We start from the raw sequence: 24,353 nt of genomic DNA on the forward strand, positions 1-24,353 counted from the left end.
TGTGACCAATAAAATTTGATTTGAGTAGGAGAAGGAGAGGGGACTGGGGCAGTAGGGGGCTAGGGGAGTAGGGGGAAGGAGAGGGGACTAGGAGAGGGGACTAGGGGTGTAGGGGAAGGAGAGGGGACTGGGGGTGTAGGAGAGGGGACTGGGGCAGTAGGGGACTGAGAGGGGACTGGGGCAGTAGGGGACGGAGAGGGGACTGGGGGTGTACGGGAAGGAGACGGGACTGGGGGTGTAAGGGACTAGGGGGGAAGGAGAGGGGACTGGGGGTGTAGGGGACTGGGGCAGTAGGGGACGGAGAGGGGACTGGGGGTGTACGGGAAGGAGACGGGACTGGGGGTGTAGGGGACTAGGGGGGAAGGAGAGGGGACTAGGGGTGTAGGGGACTGGGGCAGTAGGGGACAGAGAGGGGACTGGGGCAGTAGGGGACGGAGAGGGGACTAGGGGAGTACGGGAAGGAGACGGGACTGGGGGTGTAAGGGACAAGGAGAGGGGACTAGGGGGAGTAGGGGACTGGGGCAGTAGGGGACTAGGGGGGACATATAGAGGACTGGGGGAGTAGGGGGAAGGAGAGGGGAATAGGAGAGTATGGAAAGGAGACGGGACTGGGGGTGTAATGGACAGGGAGAGGGGACTAGGGGGAGTAGGGGACTGGGGGAGTAGGGGGAAGGAGAGGGGACTGGGGCAGTAAGGGAAGGAGATGGGACTAGGGCAGTAGAGGACTGAGATGGGACTGGGGCAGTAGGGGAAGGAGATGGGACTGGGGCAGTAGGGGAAGGAGATGGGACTGGGGCAGTAGAGGACTGAGATGGGACTGGGGCAGTAGGGGAAGGAGATGGGACTGGGGCAGTAGGGGAAGGAGATGGGACTGGGGCAGTAGAGGACTGAGATGGGACTGGGGCAGTAGGGGAAGGAGATGGGACTGGGGCAGTAGAGGACTGAGATGGGACTGCGGCAGTAGGGGAAGGAGACGGGACTGGGGCAGTAGGGGAAGGAGACGGGACTGGGGCAGTAGGGGAAGGAGATGGGACTGGGGCAGTAGGGGACTGAGATGGGACTGGGGCAGTAGGGGAAGGAGACGGGACTGGGGGAGTAGAGGACTGAGATGGGACTGGGGCAGTAGGGGAAGGAGACGGGACTGGGGCAGTAGGGGACTGAGATGGGACTGGGGCAGTAGGGGAAGGAGACGGGACTGGGGCAGTAGGGGAAGGAGATGGGACTGGGACAGTAGAGGACTGAGATGGGACTGGGGCAGTAGAGGACTGAGATGGGACTGGGGCAGTAGAGGACTGAGATGGGACTGGGGCAGTAGGGGAAGGAGACGGGACTGGGGGAGTAGAGGACTGAGATGGGACTGGGGCAGTAGAGGACTGAGATGGGACTGGGGCAGTAGGGGAAGGAGACGGGACTGGGGGAGTAGAGGACTGAGATGGGACTGGGGGAGTAGAGGACTGAGATGGGACTGGGGCAGTAGAGGACTGAGATGGGACTGGGGCAGTAGGAGAAGGAGACGGGACTGGGGCAGTAGGGGAAGGAGACGGGACTGGGGCAGTAGAGGACTGAGATGGGACTGGGGCAGTAGGGGAAGGAGACGGGACTGGGGCAGTAGGGGAAGGAGATGGGACTGGGGCAGTAGGGGACTGAGATGGGACTGGTGCAGTAGGGGAAGGAGATGGGACTGGGGCAGTAGAGGACTGAGATGGGACTGGGGCAGTAGAGGACTGAGATGGGACTGGGGCAGTAGAGGACTGAGATGGGACTGGGGCAGTAGGGGAAGGAGACGGGACTGGGGCAGTAGGGGAAGGAGACGGGACTGGGGGAGTAGGGGACTAGGGGGAAGGAGAGGGGATGGAGAGGGGACGGAGAGCGCAATGGAAGGGAAGGACAGCGGACTAGGGGCAAGGAGAGCGGACTAGGGGCAAGGAGAGCAAACTAGGGGGAAGGAGAGCGGACTGGGGCAAGGAGAGCGGACTAGGGGCAAGGAGAGCGGACTAGGGGCAAGGAGAGCGGACTAGGGGGAAGGAGAGCGGACTAGGGACAAGGAGAGCGGACTAGGGGCAAGGAGAGCGGACTAGGGGCAAGGAGAGCGGACTAGGGGCAAGGAGAGCGGACTAGGGACAAGGAGAGCGGACTAGGGGAAGGAGAGCGGACTAGGGACAAGGAGAGCGGACTAGGGGGAAGGAGAGCGGACTAGGGGCAAGGAGAGCGGACTAGGGGCAAGGAGAGCGGACTAGGGGCAAGGAGAGCGGACTAGGGGCAAGGAGAGCAAACTAGGGGGAAGGAGAGCGGACTGGGGCAAGGAGAGCGGACTAGGGGCAAGGAGAGCGGACTAGGGGCAAGGAGAACGGACTAGGGGAAGGAGAGCGGACTAGGGACAAGGAGAGCGGACTAGGGGCAAGGAGAGCGGACTAGGGGCAAGGAGAGCGGACTAGGGACAAGGAGAGCGGACTAGGGGGAAGGAGAGCGGACTAGGGACAAGGAGAGCGGACTAGGGACAAGGAGAGCGGACTAGGGGCAAGGAGAGCAGACTAGGGGCAAGGAGAGCGGACTAGGGGCAAGGAGAGCGGACTAGGGGCAAGGAGAGCGGACTAGGGGAAGGAGAGCGGACTAGGGGGAAGGAGAGCGGACTAGGGGCAAGGAGAGCGGACTAGGGGGAAGGAGAGCGGACTAGGGACAAGGAGAGCGGACTAGGGGGAAGGAGAGCGGACTAGGGGCAAGGAGAGCGGACTAGGGGCAAGGAGAGCGGACTAGGGGCAAGGAGAGCGGACTAGGGGCAAGGAGAGCAAACTAGGGGGAAGGAGAGCGGACTGGGGCAAGGAGAGCGGACTAGGGGCAAGGAGAGCGGACTAGGGGCAAGGAGAACGGACTAGGGGGAAGGAGAGCGGACTAGGGACAAGGAGAGCGGACTAGGGGCAAGGAGAGCGGACTAGGGGCAAGGAGAGCGGACTAGGGACAAGGAGAGCGGACTAGGGGGAAGGAGAGCGGACTAGGGACAAGGAGAGCGGACTAGGGACAAGGAGAGCGGACTAGGGGCAAGGAGAGCGGACTAGGGGCAAGGAGAGCGGACTAGGGGCAAGGAGAGCGGACTAGGGGCAAGGAGAGCGGACTAGGGGGAAGGAGAGCGGACTAGGGGGAAGGAGAGCGGACTAGGGGCAAGGAGAGCGGACTAGGGGCAAGGAGAGCCGACTAGGGGCAAGGAGAGCGGACTAGGGGCAAGGAGAGCGGACTAGGGGCAAGGAGAGCAAACTAGGGGGAAGGAGAGCGGACTGGGGCAAGGAGAGCGGACTAGGGGCAAGGAGAGCGGACTGGGGCAAGGAGAGCGGACTAGGGGCAAGGAGAGCGGACTAGGGGCAAGGAGAGCGGACTAGGGGAAGGAGAGCGGACTAGGGACAAGGAGAGCGGACTAGGGGCAAGGAGAGCGGACTAGGGGCAAGGAGAGCGGACTAGGGACAAGGAGAGCGGACTAGGGGGAAGGAGAGCGGACTAGGGACAAGGAGAGCGGACTAGGGGGAAGGAGAGCGGACTAGGGGCAAGGAGAGCGGACTAGGGGCAAGGACAGCGGACTAGGGGCAAGGAGAGCGGACTAGGGGCAAGGAGAGCGGACTAGGGGCAAGGAGAGCGGACTAGGGGCAAGGAGAGCGGACTAGGGGGAAGGAGAGCGGACTAGGGGCAAGGAGAGCGGACTAGGGGCAAGGAGAGCGGACTAGGGGGAAGGACAGCGGACTAGGGGGAAGGAGAGCGGACTCGGGGCAAGGAGAGCGGACTAGGGGCAAGGAGAGCAGACTAGGGGGAAGGAGAGGGGACTAAGGGACTGGGGGAGTAATCCCCATTGTGGCTAGGAGGAGTTGGGGCTCAGTGTCTGTCCTAATCACCCCTAATCCAGACACACAATCCCCTGAGCCACTATGACACTGACTCCCATACAGGACAGAGCCTACAATACATACACCACCCATCCTACAACACAGGCTATGATGTAGGCTACGACACACAGCCTCCGTCTGACACAGGCTCCGACACAGCCAGCCTCCCACTCTCAGCCTAGAATAGATACAACCTCAGAACACAGCCTCCGACACACACAGCCTCCTCCGACACAGCCAGCCTCCCACTCTCAGCCTAGAATAGATACAACCTCAGAACACAGCCTCCGACACACACAGCCTCCTCCGACACAACGTCACACACCGGCTCACAACCTCTAAAACAGCATCCCATAAGTTAATGAGGCAAAAAGAAGACATTCCATTCTGCTATTTTTCACCGTGATACCTGGCTGTCACCACTATCCCCCAAAACACATCCTGCGTCAATAAAAAGGCTTTCGGAGCCATCATCGACTCAGTTGGTTTTGTCCAACATGTCTCTGGACCTACTCACTGCCACAGTCATACTCTGGACCTAGTTTTGTCCCATGGAATAAATGTTGTGTATCTAAATGTTTTTCCTCATAATCCTGGACTATCGGACCACCATTTTATTACGTTTGCAATTGCAACAAATAATCTGCTCAGACCCCAACCAAGGAGCATTAAAAGTCGTGCTATAAATTCTCAGACAACCCAAAGATTCCTTGATGCCCTTCCAGACTGCCTCTGCCTACCCAAGGACGTCAGAGGACAAAAATCAGTTTCACCACCTAACCGAGGAACTCAATTTAACCTTGCGCAATACCCTAGATGCAGTTGCACCCCTAAAAACTAAAAACATCTGTCATAAGAAACTAGCTCCCTGGTATACAGAAAATACACGAGCTCTGAAGCAAGCTTCCAGAAAATTGGAACGGAAATGGCGCCACACCAAACTGGAAGTCTTCCGACTAGCTTGGAAAGACAGTACCGTGCAGTATCGAAGAGCCCTCACTGCTGCTCGATCATCCTATTTTTCCAACTTAATTGAGGAAAATAAGAACAATCCGAAATTTCTTTTTGATACTGTCGCAAAGCTAACTAAAAAGCAGCCTTCGCAAATGGAGGATGGCTTTCACTTCAGCAGTAATAAATTTATGAACTTCTTTGAGGAAAAGATCATGATCATTAGAAAGCAAATTACAGACTCCTCTTTAAATCTGGGTATTCCTCCAAAGCTCCATTGCCCTGAGTCTACACAACTCTGCCAGGACCTAGGATCAAGGGAGATACTAAAGTGTTTTAGTACTATATCTCTTGACGCAATGATGAAAATAATCATGGCCTCCAAACCCTCAAGCTGCATACTGGACCCTATTCCAACTAAACTACTGAAAGAGCTGCTTCCTGTGCTTGGCCCTCCTATGTTGAACATAATAAACGGTTCTCTATCCACCGGATGTGTACCAAGCTCACTAAAAGTGGCAGTAATAAAGCCTCTCTTGAAAAAGCCGAATCTTGATCCAGAAATTATAAAAAACTATCGGCCTATATCGAATCTTCCATTCCTCTATAAAATTTTAGAAAAAGCTGTTGCACAGCAACTCACTGCCTTCCTGAAGACAAACAATGTATACGAAACGCTTCAGTCTGGTTTTAGACCCCATCATAGCACTGAGACTGCACTTGTGAAGGTGGTAAATGACCTTTTAATGACGTCAGACCGAGGCTCTGCATCTGTCCTCGTGCTCCTAGATCTTAGTGCCGCTTTTGATACCATCGATCACCACATTCTTTTGGAGAGATTGGAAACCCAAATTGGTCTACATGGACAAGTTCTGGCCTGGTTTAGATCTTATCTGTCGGAAAGATATCAGTTTGTCTCTGTGAATGGTTTGTCCTCTGACAAATCAATTGTAAATTTCGGTGTTCCTCAAGGTTCCGTTTTAGGACCACTATTGTTTTCACTATATATTTTACATCTTGGGGATGTTATTCGAAAACATAATGTTAAATTTCACTGCTATGCGGACGACACACAGCTGTACATTTCAATGAAACATGGTGAAGCCCCAAAATTGCCCTCGCTAGAAGCCTGTGTTTCAGACATAAAGAAGTGGATGGCTGCAAACTTTCTACTTTTAAACTCGGACAAAACAGAGATGCTTGTTCTAGGTCCCAAGAAACAAAGAGATCTTCTGTTGAATCTGACAATTAATCTGGATGGTTGTACAGTTGTCTCAAATAAAACTGTGAAGGACCTCGGCGTTACTCTGGACCCTGATCTCTCTTTTGAAGAACATATCAAGACTGTTTCAAGGACAGCTTTTTTCCATCTACGTAACATTGCAAAAATCAGACATTTTCTGTCCAAAAATGACGCAGAAAAATTAATCCATGCTTTTGTTACTTCTAGGCTGGACTACTGCAATGCTCTACTTTCCGGCTACCCGGATAAAGCACTAAATAAACTTCAGTTAGTGCTAAATACGGCTGCTAGAATCCTGACTAGAACCAAAAAATGTGATCATATTACTCCAGGGCTGATTTCAAGGTTTTACTGCTAACCTACAAAGCATTACATGGGCTTGCTCCTACCTATCTTTCCGATTTGGTCCTGCCGTACATACCTACACGTACGCTACGGTCACAAGACGCAGGCCTCCTAATTGTCCCTAGAATTTCTAAGCAAACGGCTGGAGGTAGGGCTTTCTCCTATAGAGCTCCATTTTTATGGAATGGTCTGCCTACCAATGTGAGAGACGCAGACTCAGTCTCAACCTTTAAGTCTTTACTAAAGACTTATCTCTTCAGTAGGTCCTATGATTAAGTATAGTCTGGCCCAGGAGTGTGAAGGTGAACGGAAAGGCTGGAGCAATGAACCGCCCTTGCTGTCTCTGCCTTGCCGGTTCCCCTCTTTCCACTGGGATTCTCTGCCTCTAACCCTTTTACAGGGGCTGAGTCACTGGCCTACTGGTGTTCTTCCATGCCGTCCATGGGAGGGGTGCGTCACTTGAGTGGGTTGAGTCACTGACGTGGTCTTCCTGTCTGGGTTGGCGCCCCCCTTGGGTTGTGCCATGGCGGAGATCGTTGTGGGCTATACTCGGCCTTGTCTTAGGACGGTAAGTTGGTGGTTGGAGACATCCCTCTAGTGGTGTGGGGGCTGTGCTTTGGCAAAGTGGGTGGGGTTATATCCTGCCTGTTTGGCCCTGTCCGGGGTATCATCGGATGGGGCCACAGTGTCTTCTGATCCCTCCTGTCTCAGCCTCCAGTATTTATGCTGCAGTAGTTTATGTGTCGGGGGCTAGGGTCAGTCTGTTACATCTGGAGTATTTCTCTTGTCTTATCCGGTGTCCTGTGTGTATTTAAACATGCTCTCTCTAATTCTCTCTTTCCCTCTTTCTGTCTTTCTCTCGGAGGACCTGAGCCCTAGGACCATGCCTCAGGACTACCTGGTATGATGACTCCTTGCTGTCCCCAGTCCACCTGGCCGTGCTGCTGCTCCAGTTTCAACTGTTCTGCCTGCGGCTATGGAACCCTGACCTGTTCACCGGACGTGCTTGTTGCACCCTCGACAACTACTATGATTATTATTATTTGACCATGCTGGTCATTTATGAACATTTTAACATTTTAACATCTTGACCATGTTCTGTTATAATATCCACCCTGCACAGCCAGAAGAGGACTGGCCACCCCTCATAGCCTGGTTCCTCTCTAGGTTTCTTCCTAGGTTTTTGGCCTTTCTAGGGAGTTTTTCCTAGGGAGTTTTTCCTAGCCACCGTGCTTCTTTCACATGCTTTGCTTGCTGTTTGGGGTTTTAGGCTGGGTTTCTGTACAGCACTTTGAGAATATCAGCTGATGTACGAAGGGCTATATAAAAATAAATTTGATTTGATTTCATTTTGATTTGATTTGAATACACTAATCATATCAACAGACCGTGCCTCAGATAAGCCCAATTCATAAATGTAAAAAACAACAGTTTAAAATGGCCTTCTCTGCTATCTAATGGTTAATTACAATATTCCCCTGGTCACTGATAAGGTGATGAATTGTAGGGGACATAAATCAATAGGGCTTAGAGCTGGGGAGGGAGGGCCAAACACAGGACCCAGGGGGAGTGTCTGCCTGCCTGCTGGGGATGAGATGACAGGGCTTTGTTAGGACAGTCTGCTCCACACAAACTAGCCAGACTGGGGAGAGTCCACAGCTCTCACACACACTGTCTTTTAATACACAAACTACATACCCAGGAATACCCTCTACTTTACAGTCGTATTCATTCCCATCACACAAATCATCCGACTCACACACCACCAACACCTCTCTTATCAACCTTAATGAGATCGTGACCACCCTTAATGAGACAAGACCTCTCTAATCACCCTTAATGTATGTTGTTCTACAACTAATGTATAACCTTCTCTCTGCTGTGATCAGATCAGCTTTATGCCTCTCCCCCATTCCTTAGCCCCCCTCTCCTTTCAATAGCCCTACCCCGGCCCCCCCTCCTCTCCCCTAGCCCTCCTCTCCCCTAGCCCTACCCCGGCCCCCCTCCTCTCCCCTAGCCCTCCTCTCCCCTAGCCCTACCCCCCTCCTCTCCCCTAGCCCTCCTCTCCCCTAGCCCTACCCCGGCCCCCCTCCTCTCCCCTAGTTCTCCTCTCCCCTAGCCCTACCCCGGGCCCCATCCTCTCCCCTAGCCCTCCTCTCCCCTAGCCCTACCCTGGCCCCCCCTCCTCTTCCCTAGCCCTCCTCTCCCCTAGCCCTCCTCTCCCCTAGCCCTACCCCCTCCTCTCCCCTAGCCCTACCCTGGCCCCCCCTCCTCTCCCCTAGCCCTACCCCGGCCCCCCTCCTCTCCCCTAGTCCTCCTCTCCCCTAGCCCTACCCCGGCCCCCCTCCTCTCCCCTAGCCCTACCCCGGCCCCCCCTCCTCTCCCCTAGCCCTCCTCTCCCCTATCCCTACCCCGGCCCCCCCTCCTCTCCCCTAGTCCTCCTCTCCCCTAGCCCTCCTCTCCCCTAGCCCTACCCCGGCCCCCCTCCTCTCCCCTAGCCCTCCTCTCCCCTAGCCCTACCCCTGGCCCCCCCTCCTCTCCCCTAGCCCTCCTCTCCCCTAGCCCTACCCCCGGCCCCCTCCTCTCCCCTAGGCCTCCTCTCCCCTAGTCCTCCTCTCCCCTAGTCCTCCTCTCCCCTAGACCTACCCCGGCCCCCTCCTCTCCCCTAGTCCTCCTCTCCCCTAGCCCTCCTCTCCCCTAGCCCTACCCCGGCCCCCCTCCTCTCCCCTAGCCCTCCTCTCCCCTAGCCCTACCCCGGCCCCCCTCCTCTCCCCTAGTCCTCCTCTCCCCTAGTCCTCCTCTCCCCTAGCCCTACCCCGGCCCCCCCCTCCTCTCCCCTAGCCCTACCCCGGCCCCCCCTCCTCTCCCCTAGTCCTCCTCTCCCCTAGCCCTACCCCGGCCCCCCTCCTCTCCCCTAGCCCTACACTGGCCCCCCTCCTCTCCCCTAGTCCTCCTCTCCCCTATCCCTACCCCGGCCCCCCTCCTCTCCCCTAGCCCTCCTCTCCCCTAGCCCTACCCTGGCCCCCCTCCTCTCCCCTAGTCCTCCTCTCCCCTAGCCCTCCTCTCCCCTAGCCCTACCACCGCTCCTCTCCCCTAGCCCTACCCTGGCCCCCCTCCTCTCCCCTAGTCCTCCTCTCCCCTAGCCCTCCTCTCCCCTAGCCCTACCCCGGCCCCCCCTCCTCTCCCCTAGCCCTACCCCGGCCCCCCTCCTCTCCCCTAGCCCTACCCCGGCCCCCCTCCTCTCCCCTAGCCCTACACTGGCCCCCCTCCTCTCCCCTAGTCCTCCTCTCCCCTATCCCTACCCCGGCCCCCCTCCTCTCCCCTAGTCCTCCTCTCCCCTAGCCCTACCCCGGCCCCCTCCTCTCCCCTAGTCCTCCTCTCCCCTATCCCTACCCCGGCCCCCCTCCTCTCCCCTAGCCCTCCTCTCTCCTAGCCCTACCCCGGCCCCCCCTCCTCTCCCCTAGTCCTCCTCTCCCCTAGCCCTACCCCGGCCCCCCTCCTCTCCCCTAATCCTCCTCTCCCCTAGTCCTCCTCTCCCCTAGCCCTACCCCGGCCCCCCTCCTCTCCCCTAATCCTCCTCTCCCCTAGCCCTCCTCTCCCCTAGCCCTACCCCGGCCCCCCTCCTCTCCCCTAGCCCTCCTCTCCCCTAGCCCTACCCCGGCCCCCCTCCTCTCCCCTAGTCCTCCTCTCCCCTAGCCCTCCTCTCCCCTAGCCCTACCCCGGTCCCCCTCCTCTCCCCTAGCCCTACCCGGCCCCCCCTCCTCTCCCCTAGCCCTCCTCTCCCCTAGCCCTACCCCGGCCCCCCTCCTCTCCCCTAGTCCTCCTCTCCCCTAGCCCTCCTCTCCCCTAGCCCTACCCCGGCCCCCCTCCTCTCCCCTAGCCCTACCCGGCCCCCCCTCCTCTCCCCTAGTCCTCCTCTCCCCTAGCTCTACCCCGGGCCCCATCCTCTCTTCTCCTCCTCCCCTTCATTGAGCGCCTGCCTCGTGTTGATAGCCATTATGGTGCCTGAGCATGTTTACGTCTGCCGAGCCGCTGCAGTGGATTTATGGGACAAACCTTTGACCCCTAAACTCAAATAATGGATGATTTACTACATTTGTCATGGTTGTCCTTAATTAAAGGAACATTTCACCCAAAAACTATCTTTTGGTATTTGTTTCAAAGACAGAAATACAGCCAGTAAGATGCATTTTGCATCATATGATGAAAAACATTGCATTATATGAGGCAAAATGCATCATACCGGCTTCGAAAGTTATATATCTTGAAAAGTTGATAGCTGACATGAAAAACATGTTGGGACTATATCAACAATGGACTAATGAAACAGAAAGGATTGTTTTTGGGTGGAGTTTTCCTTTAACGTGCTACAATATGACCTGGATAATCACCTTGTGACCCTTTAATTAACAGAGGCATCAGAGGGCAAACAAACACACACACAGTGTAGTGGTCATAATCAAACCAACAAGATGTCACAGCTGGAATGGGGGGCTAAGATGGTGGAGGACTAGGACACTGAGCCCTGTAGAACTCTCCTATACACCATGAAAAACAGGATATCCTTTTGTAATGGGACTCTGAAAGATGTGAAATTATACAATAATGGCTCTTAGAAATCCTTTATCAATAAGGGTATTATTAAGGGGTAATACGTCTGTAATAAAGCAGGCTACATATTTGGAGATAGAATTGCTAGTGTTGTGACACAGCAGCACTGGAACATGAGAGAAGTAGTCTCTTCCTGCCATGCTGAGCAGAATGAATGAATGAATGAATAATTTGAGACAGGAGAGGGAGGAACGCTCCCAAAGCTCTCATCCTGCTCTGCTGCCCACAAGATAATCCCCAATATAAAAACCCTGCTTTAGGCGTAACAGTTAGTAGGAAACAGGCTATTCTTTCTAGAATTGGAGGAAGGCTGGTGTGTTTGGTGGCAACAAAAACTGTGAAGCTCCTGCCCATTCCCCTGTCAAACACGCGACACATACAACACAAACATAATGTAAGGGGGCATGTCTGTGCGGTGGTTCAGATGAATAGCTCTTTACTAATGCCAAACATGAAAACAAGGCATTCAGAAACACCTCTGGGGTTCTGAGCTGTGCTGCGTTGAGAGGCCCGCCTAGCCTCTGACCAGCCAGACACCAGGAGAGGAGAGGGCATCACTTTCAGGAGAATGATGCGAGCTCCGAGGTAAAGCAGGACAGAGAAAGCAGCATCACTGCCACGTCTCTTTGTCTCAATCACTACTCTCCCCCCTTCCCTTCTCCCCCCTTCCCTTCTCCCCTCCCTGACCTGCTTTCCTCCTTAGCTGGTCTGTTTTCCCAGATAATCAGGGAGAGGGAGAAATGGAGCCCATCACAGTCGCCTGGATGGAATTAGCCCAGTGCACAACATGCCAGACGGGCACGCAGGCAACCCTACACCAGGGGGATGGAGCCACACTCCCTCACCAAGACAGACAGGAGCTAGAAGCTCCAGCACAACAATTCTTTAGCTCCCTTTTTCAAGACAGGCAGAGAGAATACAGGGAGTCTTAAGCCTTTAGCATGCTTTGGTTTGGCTGGCGCCTAGCCGAACTCGACTGGTCAAACCAAATGAGTGTATTCGCATACTCCCTTAAAAGACCTTCGCTTGTATAGTACTGTTTGTCCATCTTGAGACGCCGTAGCCACTTCCCCAAGATAGTCAAAATTAATCGAAGATAACTCAATACATTTTTGCAGAGATCTTACTCGCGCAATTTTACATCAAACGAAGACGTTTGGTGAACGTATTTCTCATGTGGAAAAATGTGCATAAAAACACGTCAATAGTTTAATGACAAACACTTAATTGAAGAATCCCTAGGTTAACCAATGACGAAGGGGCGTAGACTTCGGCTACCGAAATGTGGCTTTTTTTGCCGAAAACCAAAATTAACAAAAATATCACAAAATGAACTGTTACGAACTTTTTGGGATGGGAAGCATGTGGACGCCTTTAATAACACACACACTGCTGATCAAATCATTTAGTTCTACCAGTCCCGGAGCTGCATGGCCGCCCAGACCAACCCCCCACTGCACTGGATGATAGAATTTCTCTATGACTATATGCTAATCAACAGGAATGTTAATCACTGCAGCAACCCCCCCTCTACACACTTCACATCAGCTGATGGCCTTTCCTCTCCTGGGGGGGTAACCCCTCTCTGGCTCCATGTCCTCCTGTCAGTCAGGCTCAGATGGGGTAGAACAGAGATGGGGGTGAGATCCCCAAAAAGCCCAGCACAAAGCCTATTCCGCCACAGTGGCCCCACACAATGGAGGAGTCAGCAGAGACAGGGGCCAGAAGCTTGCGCCTTTCCTGTTTGCAGAAATGAGGCGGCCTGAGACAGACATGTATCACAGGGCCATCACAGAGAGGCTGATCCAGGCCTGAATGCTCTGTTGAATAGGGTAGCGGTGGCCTATTGTCAACCTGTAACATCACATTCATCAAACACTCCAGCGCCCAGCGCCTGCATCCCCCCCCGCAGCCTGCTCACCAACACGGAGTCCTCCGCACGCACACACACACACACACACACACACACACACACACACACACACACACACACACACACACACACACACACACACACACACACACACACACACACACACACACACACACACACACACATCAGAGATCACCCTCTCCATGACATACTCTCCTATTCAACTCAATCACTTCAGCACCTCTAACACCCAAACTCATCTCTCCATCAAATATCTGTTTCATTTTCCCATCAGTGACCATTCAAAACCCTCTCTCATTAGCCAGATTGATTCACTCATTCAACGACAGTGATCATGCCATTGCTGCTCACCCACGTCATGCGTTCACCCATGGAACACACACACATACCTTCTTCTATATAGAACGCCCACCTCCTCTACAGGAATAATATACTACAAGCTCAATACACTGGAACAGAGACTCAGACATAGCCACACAAACGACAGTTCCTATACATGTCATGTAATGTGACCATGACTCACCGGAGACTCACTCTCACTCATCAGGCCTATTTTCCCATTTGTGATTAGCTCCAAGTCATTTGTGTTTAATATGGAACACCTTTTAGCAAAAAGTTGCAAGACCATGACGGCTACAACCACAGAATGTCAACTGAAATGTATGAAATGCCCAGAGAACGGAGCAGATCAATATTGTAGAGGACGGACCTGGATAATCATGGACAATCGCTCAAGACATTTCTCCACATGGGACAAGCAATAACTGAAGCTACAGTAGGGCTGGGCGATATGACCTAAAAATCAAATCTCAATTTTATTTCTAACTTACGAGCAATTCACAACATACAGTACCAGTCAAAAGTATGGACACACCTACTCATTCAAAGATTTTTCTTTAATTGTATTATTTTCTACAATGTACAATAACAGTGAAGATATCAAAACTATGAAATAACACATATGGCATCAAATAGTAACCAAAAAAATTGTTAAACAAATCTAAATATATTTTATATTTGAGGTGTCCAAACTTTTGATTGGTACTGTATATGTCGTTTTTTTTATGTTTTCTCTAAATATGCGTTGTTATACAATTAAAGGTCAAATACACTACATTTGAAACAGTCAGCAATAATCTAATGAATTCAGGGCTTGTGAAGTTATATCTAGGCTAAATATAAGCCTTCCACAACCATAACCTTTATTTAACTAGGCAAGTCAGTTAAGAACAAATTCTTATTTACAATGACGGCCTACCCCGGATGATGCTGGCCCAATTGTGCGCAGCCCTGTGGGACTCCAAATCACAGCCGGTTAGGATACAGCCTGAATTCGAACCATAGACCCACTAATAATTAAATGATTTTATCAAAATAGTTCAACCTGTTTTTTTTTGCAATAGTCACTGATCTGGCTTTCAAGTCTATTAAATGCCATTTTTTGTTACAAATGTAACCAGAACCATGCATAATGCACATTCACTAATAATGACTAACTTCTTGTAACATGCATTAGGATATAGAAAATGAACACAGGTCTCATCAACAATCTCTCAAGCCCAGGTACGAGTGATTAGCCAGCTAATCTTTATATTTCAAGTTTAGCCAACTTGGATCTATTTACTAGCTAACAAGGTAGAACAGTTGAATTGTTATTAACATACCCCTCTGTCGGTCTCCAACGGTTTGAACAGCCTGTTAGCCTGTCCACTTTGTTCAGATGTTGAAATCAAGTGGCCTACCTTATTTTTCAAAATGAGAATGAGTTGCTAATAATTGTGTTTTATGTTTATTGGACATGTATAAAACACAGACTAGACAGCTAGTATAACAGTCTTTGAATAAAATGATGCTAGCGGTACCCCAATGCAGCGCACCACAAACTGAGCATTCATTTTGCAGAGTCAATGTTCATTGATTCTCCTGTTTTAGTAGTGTCTGTTCTGTGTGGAATGTGAGTAGTTGAGACATAAAAAGGGTAGAGTTCGAAAAGGTAACTTCTCTTTTACAGTAAAATAATCTCTGTGTTTCAGTGTCCATATGACCCATTCTGTTGGACCAAACCTCAAATTGAAATAGCGAGTTGAGACCACTTGTCAGAGAGGAAGATGTGTTGGTGTGAGAGGCAGGGGGAGGGGCTTGGTGTGTGAACCCTAGGTATCACTCTCACTAAAATCTGTCCAAAATAAGCCCAATGCGTTTCTACAGGCTTATTTTGGACCTAAGCTTGTCGCCTGCCTTCCAGGCGTTGGGACAACGACTCCCATCGACAGGTCGGAGATGCATCTCTTCATTATATACAGATCTCTGGTGTAAATGGGGAGGTGCATCTCTTCATTTTATACAGATCTCTGGTGTAAATGGGGAGGTGCATCTCTTCATTATATACAGATCTCTGGTGTAAATGGGGAGGTGCATCTCTTCATTATATACAGATCTCTGGTGTAAATGGGGAGGTGCATCTCTTCATTATATACAGATCTCTGGTGTAAATGGGGAGGTGCATCTCTTCATTATATACAGATCTCTGGTGTAAATGGGGAGGTGCATCTCTTCATTATATACAGATCTCTGGTGTAAATGGGGAGGTGCATCTCTTCATTATATACAGATCTCTGGTGTAAATGGGGAGGTGCATCTCTTCATTATATACAGATCTCTGGTGTAAATGGGGAGGTGCATCTCTTCATTATTTACAGATCTCTGGTGTAAATGGGGAGGTGCATCTCTTCATTATTTACAGATCTCTGGTGTAAATGGGGAGGTGCATCTCTTCATTATATACAGATCTCTGGTGTAAATGGGGAGGTGCATCTCTTCATTATATACAGATCTCTGGTGTAAATGGGGAGGTGCATCTCTTCATTATTTACAGATCTCTGGTGTAAATGGGGAGGTGCATCTCTTCATTATATACAGATCTCTGGTGTAAATGGGGAGGTGCATCTCTTCATTATATACAGATCTCTGGTGTAAATGGGGAGGTGCATCTCTTCATTATTTACAGATCTCTGGTGTAAATGGGGAGGTGCATCTCTTCATTATATACAGATCTCTGGTGTAAATGGGGAGGTGCATCTCTTCATTATATACAGATCTCTGGTGTAAATGGGGAGGTGCATCTCTTCATTATTTACAGATCTCTGGTGTAAATGGGGAGGTGCACACAGCACCAAAAGAGACTAGACAAAAAATACAACACGAGACCAAGCAGACAAACGCTCATAAAAACGATAAACAGCAAAACATTGTTTCTTGTGATACAGGCATTTGGAATATCGCGTGAAAACATATATCAAATTCTATTAATTGGAATTTATCGCCCAGCCCGAACTGAAGCTATCATTCATTGCTCTACAGTGGGTAACAGAAATGACATGACTGTGCAATAGGCTAATTATATAGTGACTGGCCAGGAGTTGGGCATTTAGGCTACATTCCAATACAGGAGTCAAGTTTAGTGTGAAGCTATTTGTTTGATCTTGACTTCAGTATTTTTCATATAGGCCAATCAGTGCCAATTTCTTTGTGGCCTGACCCACCACAATGCAATTACAAACCTTGAAAGCACCCTCGCTCTTTAATAGACATCTGTTATATGGCCCTATATGGACTGTCACTTTGACAGAACCTATGGTCTTTAAACCAGTGAGCTCACTACTCTCATCCTCTCTATCACCCTCCCTTATTGTACTGTGTTTGAATTAGTAATTTAGCCAAACTGGCAGAAGTCAGTCATGGGATGTGCTCCAATGCACTCCTTCACAGTCTTGTGACCGTCAACACAAATACCACAGGGCCCGGGTCATGAGACCTATAGGGAAGGTCAGGGCCAGGGTTGGCTCTCCACTTGGGTAACAGACCTTTAGCCTAATCACAGTCACTGAGAAACTCACGGATTCTAATATGGGCTCATTCATCAGATTTCCCTACAGTCATTCAGCCTGAGCTCAGGATACACCATGTACCAGCTCTGAACCTCAGGCCATTTTCCATTTAAGGCAATGTGCACCCTATCAGTTGGACAGATTGTTGCTTCTTTACTTGAGATGGCTCAAAGGAGCTCTAACAGACTTCTCCAAGCTACAGTAAAACTGGGAAGGAGGAATTTCACAAGCCCAGCATGGACTCCAGAGACTCCAGAAAAAATAAGGATGTGTCCACAATTTGTAAAATATTCCAACCCCCGTCGCTCACTCACTCTATCCAGAGTAGCAAAACTCCTGCCTGCCTTGGATAACTGGACAGATGATGTGGGAGACAAACACCCAAGAGGCTCCAGTAGATATAAACTCTATGACAGACCATAGAACACCCAAGAGGCTCCAGTAGATATCAACTCTATGACAGACCATAGAACACCCAAGAGGCTCCAGTAGATATCAACTCTATGACAGACCATAGAACACCCAAGAGGCTCCAGTAGATATCAACTCTATGACAGACCATAGAACACCCAAGAGGCTCCAGTAGATATCAACTCTATGACAGACCACGGAACACCCAAGAGGCTCCAGTAGATATCAACTCTATGACAGACCATAGAACACCCAAGAGGCTCCAGTAGATATCAACTCTATGACAGACCATAGAACACCCAAGAGGCTCCAGTAGATATCAACTCTATGACAGACCACGGAACACCCAAGAGGCTCCAGTAGATATCAACTCTATGACAGACCATAGAACACCCAAGAGGCTCCAGTAGATATCAACTCTATGACAGACCACGGAACACCCAAGAGGCTCCAGTAGATATCAACTCTATGACAGACCATAGAACACCCAAGAGGCTCCAGTAGATATCAACTCTATGACAGACCACGGAACACCCAAGAGGCTCCAGTAGATATCAACTCTATGACAGACCATAGAACACCCAAGAGGCTCCAGTAGATATCAACTCTATGACAGACCATAGAACACCCAAGAGGCTCCAGTAGATATCAACTCTATGACAGACCATAGAACACCCAAGAGGCTCCAGTAGATATCAACTCTATGACAGACCATAGAACACCCAAGAGGCTCCAGTAGATATCAACTCTATGACAGACCATAGAACACCCAAGAGCCTCCAGTAGATAGCAACTCTATGACAGACCATGGAACACCCAAGAGGCTCCAGTAGATATCAAGGGTCTTGAAAATGAATCCCTCTAGTCAATGAGCATCATGTAGAGTAGACAAGTAGAGATGAGTAGTGTAAAGTAATTATAAAGGACAATTTATTGAAGCATTATGGAAAGCCCAGTGAACCAATGACTCAATACAAAACCCAACCAGGAGGACATCACTCTGTCCTCAGGTAGTCTACGCCTGCAGGTATTCATGTTTTCTCCATCTCTTAACCTCTTCAATGTGTTTACATTTGCTGTGATTGTGGACTATTGACCACACATTGGTACATCCACATTCAATCTTTAAAAAAAATAAACTTGAGATGATGTCAGAACAACAATCTTCATTGAGCAGATTATAATGAATCCTGCTGAAGAGGCTGAGAGCAACACTCAAATATCAAGAGGTGCTCGAGTTGATTCAACCACCAAATTCTAAAACCGAAGAATAGGCCGAAACAGAAAGGGAAAACTGTAGGCTATTTGCCTTTTATCTCAATGGCAGACTGAAGTCTGTACTTTGTTTAAAATTAGTAATTGTTGCCTCAAGACCTGCACATTGGTTCCCACTAGTTAACCCAGCCACAAAGTGCCTACATCGTTAAAATTCATGAAAACGTAAATGTGCTTTTTGGTCTTAATTAAAGGTTTGGCATGAGGTTAGCAGTGTAGCAAATGTTTGGATTAAGGTTAGGGTTCTGTTTAAAATCAGATTTTAATGAGAGAAATAGCTGGGATTTATGACTTTCTGGCTGTGTTAACTAATGACGAGTGACGACCCTGCACATCTGATAAGGACAATAACATATGGAAAATGTAGTTGACTGTAGCACAATGATCCTGTGAGTGGCAGGAGTTGAAACAAGCTTGTATAGGAGGGATTTTGAGCATCAGCACTATGGGGGGCCCACAGCTAGTGATTTCCAACCATCCATCCATTCCTCATCCACCCTGGGTAGGCAACAACAGGATGACACTCATCCGTCCAATAGCCTATCAACAGATCTGAAGTAGTCACTAGCTCTCTCAACAAAAGCCTGTAAATGTATTGAATAAACAGGTTACCAACAGCCTACCTACAAGCTAGTTATAAATTCTAAAATGCTATCAAACATAAGAAACATTGGCAATTAGGCTCAGTGATGCACCACGTAAACATTTCATTTCACAAATCTTGAACAAGCCAACACCAACGGCTGGGCTACAGCCATCTAGATTACACAATACTGTACTCATAAAACTGTTAGAGTAGAAAATAGTTGGTCTGTCTAGGCTTGGGACCCCAAAGGTATGCTTCTGAAAGATATAGGATAGCTTTGCTATAAGGTATTTTTTGCTGTTGGTCCATAAAGGTTCACCATAGGTGGTCATACAGTCATAATCATACCTCAAATGGTGACTAGAATTTAGCTGACAAAACACAGGTTTAGTTTCCTACTAAATCATAAATATGGTGTTTTCATAACATTATCTTATTTACGCTACTGCATGCTTCTAAACTGATGCTCTTCATACAGGAAACAATGGCTCTGTCCAGGAAAAAAAACTTGACGGAAGGAGGTGGACATCAATAAACCACTTAAGCATTATACATTGAACAAAAATATAAACGCAACTTGTAAAGTGTTGGTCCCATGTTTCATGAGCTGAAATAAAAGATCCCAGAAATGTTCCATATGCACCAGTATTTGTGTCTGTAATAAAAACCTTTTGTGGGGAAAAACTCATTCAGATTGGCTGGGCCTGGCACCCCTGCCCAGTCATGTGAAATCCATAGTTTAGGGCCTAATGAATTTAATTCAATCGACTAATTTCCTTAAATGAACTGAAACTCGGGAAAATCGTTGCGTTTATATTTTTGTTCAGTATATATATATATATATATATAGACTTAACAAGCAGGCAGGCCAGCTATCTTGCAAATAATGAAATTGTTCATAGTTTATAATATCCACAGGCATATAACAGTGCAATAGTGAGCCAGCAGCAGATACCTGGGTGCCCCCAGATAATAATTATCGTGCTGTTTGTTTGGCCTCATGAGACAAAAGCCAGGGTTACCCATAACTACGAATGACATTTCAAAACTCCTATGAAGCTCGTCCAGCAGAATATTTACAAAGGTGTACACACATTTAATGAAAACGTTTAATATAAGCACCGTATATGAATGTTGAGGGTCAGGTATGAAACGAAACATTTATTGAGAGCGAGTCGGCTACGTTGGCTAATGTCATGTTCACCGGGACATCAGATAGTGACACCCAGGCAGGTCGAGACAGAGAGGACAAGAGGAGCTAGCTAGTCATCAAGCTAACTGGCAGACACCGACTCAAACAAAGCCAGTCAACACACAGCATGGCGAAGTGGCCAATAGAAGATACCTTGTTAGCTAGTCAATTTGAGAGCCAATGTTTTATTACTGTATGGATAATATATTTGTAAATAATGTGCCATTTTAAAAAGGGCATCCCAATAACGTCTTTACCTGAATATTAGGATTTGCCCATGTTTGCTAACTAGCTACCGTTAGCTGGTTGGTGGAGGTGGTGTTGTTGGAGGAAAAATAATCACGCTTACCCGTTCTCGTTGTTTATCTTCGTTAGCGGGAGACTCACTATATTTTTGCCGCGTCACTGATAACGTATAACACTAACATACATATAGTCTCTGGTTACTAGCATTAGTGACTTAATTCAATGTTAATGATAATGTTTAAAATCCCAGTTGACAGCGCATTTCTGTTAAATCCGCATCCTTGAATAAGAGCTGTTCACGCTGATTGTGCAGCACGGCGTGTTACGAAACATAAGCAGCCCTAGCATCTCACATAATAAAGGTAAAGCAATGTTGGTACTCGCAAAGGATCTAAAAAATAATGTATAAATCAGCATCAGAGAGATGTCCTTAGCTTCCTATTCCTCCTAACCTCCGACGGTCGTCCACTACTCCAGTTCGTTCAACAGGGAGAAAGAAAATAATGAATGATGGGGAGGGGGAGGGTGGGGGGCTGAGCCTTCTCAGTCAATCACATTCAAATACTGTATAGACACACTCAAAGGCTCTACACAGTAGCAGCGGTTGCGCGTGGATTCCTTGTCAGCGGAGCTGTCCCTGGTGCTATCACTGGTTCATAATACCAGGCTGATTCCAATCTTACAGATTCCGTTTATTAGTCGAAATATTGGGGTCATTTGTGGGCCCCATGCATACACGGTATCCTTTCTGCAAATGTGAACTTGAGAAACATTACGTTTTTGATGGTGGCGGATGAATATTGTAGCTAGGCCTGCATAATACTGCAAGTGTAGTGAGGTAGGGTACAAGTTGCTCATGTGACTCACGTGTTGGAACCCCAACCGTGTCATTCTGACGAGCCGACATCAATATGATCCTCCTGGCAAGTATGTTTTTTAATCGGAACTTTAGGCAATTTATCCCTCCAACCTCCTTAGAAATAGAAACTGAATAATATAGCTCTATATTAGCGGTACACCTCCATAGACTAGTGTGTGAATGTACAGTATGAGAAACACAAACCGTATTTAAGAACATCTTTCAAGGACAGAACATGACAAAAGAAAGCTAGAAAAACTATTATACAGAGACCTATGTGCAGTATATGCAAGGATATCACTGTATTTAAGAAAATCTTTCAAGTCCAGAACATGAGCAACCAGTTTTTAAATTACTGCAGACAGACAGCAAGGGGCAGAACTTGCTCCAATGTATAAAGTGAAAGATATAAGATATGGCACAACTATGTTTTTGACAAATAGTAGGAGCACACAACTAGGAGCACACCTACTTTCTAGGAGCACACTCTACTAGGAACACACTCTACTAGGAGCACACTGTCATGTCCTGACCAGTAAAAGAGGTTATTTGTTATTGTAGTTTGGTCAGGACGTGACAGGGGTGTGTTTGTTTTGTGTTGTCTGGGTTTTTGGGTTGTGTTCTATGTTTTGTATTTCTATGTTCTATTTTCTAGTTTTTCTATTTCTATGTCTAGTTTATTGTTTTGACCTTCAATTGGAGGCAGCTGTTCCTCGTCCTCGTGTTGGTATGTTGGTCAATGGGACCCTTGTGTATGTCAGTGAACTATCTCCCACTTCTCTCCATTCTAAGCTTATTACAGCCTTATAGTGCAGTGAATAGGAGATGAGGGATGACTCAAACGGTTGTCTGTTGGTGTGTGTTGTGCTGGGCAGGGGGCTGGGGCTGAGATCTAATAGCAGGTGGTGAAGAGTCAAATCTACCAGTCTGTCCAGGCTTTAGAAGATGGGGTGGCAGAAGGGGAAGGCCTCAGGGCTAGACATTCCCCATCTGGATTCTCCCTCTACATCAACAGGACTGACACAGAGTCAGAGAGAGTGACCCACCACTCATCTATCTGAAGGGGTGTGTGTGTGTTTCTTTTTTTTAAAGAGGTAGCATTTCAGATGTTTTCAGAAGATGGGCATGGGCTCCACTGTCCCAACCTTAAACAACCATGCTGTTCTACCTCCAAGGTCTCTCTCTCTCTCTCTCTCTCTCTCTCTCTCTCTCTGCTATAGACTGAAACAAATTAGAGCATTTGACAAGTATTCCATTCCTGCCTCTGTCCCACCCCTACCTGGTCCCCCCCTTTTTACCAGAGGGCCCATCCACAATCCACTGTGACAAAGGGAAAGAGCTGAGTGCAGGATATCAGGGTGCTACTGGCAGCCAGACACTGGTCGGCACAGTGCTTACACAGGGGTGCTTTCTGCAGATTACAGCAGTTTGAGCTAAACCCCCCTCTGTCCACTCACTATGGACAGGACCTAGAGGGGGAGCGGGAGGAGAAGGGCATCATGAGTGTTAGGGATGGGCTGGGGTCTGGGTAGTCAAAATCAATCATTGTTGTTTGTTACTTAGATGGTTTGTTTTACACACCATTTTCATTTTGCTGTCCATGATCATAGCACATGGTTTGCTCTCATAATTAGTGTGTCTATGTTTTTGTGTGTATGTGTGTGTGCAGTTGATAATCTCATCCTCAGGCAGGGCATTTGAAGCATGTGACTCCAGCCCTGACCGTTGCAGGGCCCACCACGCTGCTTAGGCCCCTCAATCACCTGTGGGCCTAACTGCTGCAGCTAACCCCAGGAGAGGGGGAGGAAATGGATGTAGAGTATATAAAGAGAGTGAGACACAGGAGGAGACAGGGAGGGAGGGAGGGTGGGAGTATACCCTAGAGAGGCTGTGGCAGAAAGCACACAGCCCTCTACTACAATTCCCAACATCAGGCCCACCTCATCTGGCCTTTTCTCACAGCTCTTATCTCAGATGTGTGATTCAGTCACAGGATTCACTCCAGAAGAATACACTTCCTCAAAATGAGGGCTCTCACTCACATGGTTATGGGCTTAACAAAAAGAAGACACCTGTACCATGTCAGATATAGAGTTGAAATGTATTACATTTTGAGTTTGCATCACAATATTACACTTTATGTACATCACTTTAAACTGAAATATAACAAAAAAGGGCTACTTATAGCAATTGAGGTTGAAATTCTACTGCAGTGCTATTGGTATAGATAGAGCTAAGTAACGCACTATCATCTGTCACCCCCAAATCCCCATACCTCTGACCAAAAAGGAGAAACTTGCAAAGTTGCAGTCTCCAGCAAAACCATATCACACAGTATCCAACGGGTTGCTCTCTGGTTGATACGACCTACTTAAAGTTATTTATATTCCTCCCATTGCTTTTTGGAGTAATCTCCCTTGGACGGCCAGCCTATTTCTGGTGTCTTTCTTGCTCATCTTCCCTCTTGCCCTCCCCTCAGCACATCTCCCTGCCTCCCCAAACTAGTTGCTGAAGGTCACCCTGCTGTTCTAGTTTGAACTTTGAGAATAATTAGACAGAATGAAACCAGGACATTGAGGAGGAGAACTATCGCTACGGCAACGTGACTCAGTGAGATCAGGGAGGGCCGCAGGTCGGTTACGTATCAACGTTCCTAAGGAAGGAAGACATCCTGAAGCTCAGTGGGCGACAACACTTATACACACCACGCAGTGAGTTTCAGGCTGTGCATCCTCACCATCTTACCCTATGTGTTTGCTAGTGAGGCAGAAGAGTGAGGGGTTGTGTGGGGTAAAAGAAGTGGATAAATGGAGGTGGTGGCTAAAAATACAAGAAAGAATATAGGAGAAATAGAGACATACATGGACAGTATTTGGGAAGGTTCTCCTCCCGACATCTCTTATGACCCCTCCCTGCATAGACTGCAACTAGGTCACCTTCAATGGGGTCTGGGCTGTGTGGGCAGGATTCAGCTGCTTGTTTACCAT

At 48.9% G+C, this 24,353-nt stretch overlaps 2 protein-coding genes across 4 annotated transcripts in view; both read right to left on the minus strand.

Moving 5' to 3' along the window:
* LOC106563448 (spectrin beta chain, non-erythrocytic 1) overlaps positions 1-21,012 on the minus strand; it is a 109,041-nt gene extending 88,029 nt beyond the window's left edge. For 2 of the 3 annotated variants that reach the window (XM_045690051.1, XM_045690054.1), the window contains exon 1: positions 20,611-21,012. The gene's annotated coding sequence lies outside the window, so the exon portion shown is untranslated. The remainder of the gene's footprint in view (positions 1-20,610) is intronic. The other variant, XM_014129037.2, reaches the window with a different exon arrangement.
* LOC123725107 (extensin-2-like) lies at positions 88-24,353 on the minus strand. The gene is made up of 4 exons (XM_045688892.1): positions 24,303-24,353; positions 23,090-23,150; positions 22,824-22,835; positions 88-1,832 (listed from the first exon to the last, which is right to left on the minus strand). The coding sequence occupies exons 1-4, from the start codon at positions 24,351-24,353 to the stop codon at positions 88-90; spliced, it is 1,869 nt and encodes a 622-aa protein (XP_045544848.1).

The sequence above is a fragment of the Salmo salar genome, chromosome ssa11, assembly GCF_905237065.1.
Source record: "Salmo salar chromosome ssa11, Ssal_v3.1, whole genome shotgun sequence".
NCBI lineage: Eukaryota > Metazoa > Chordata > Actinopteri > Salmoniformes > Salmonidae > Salmo > Salmo salar.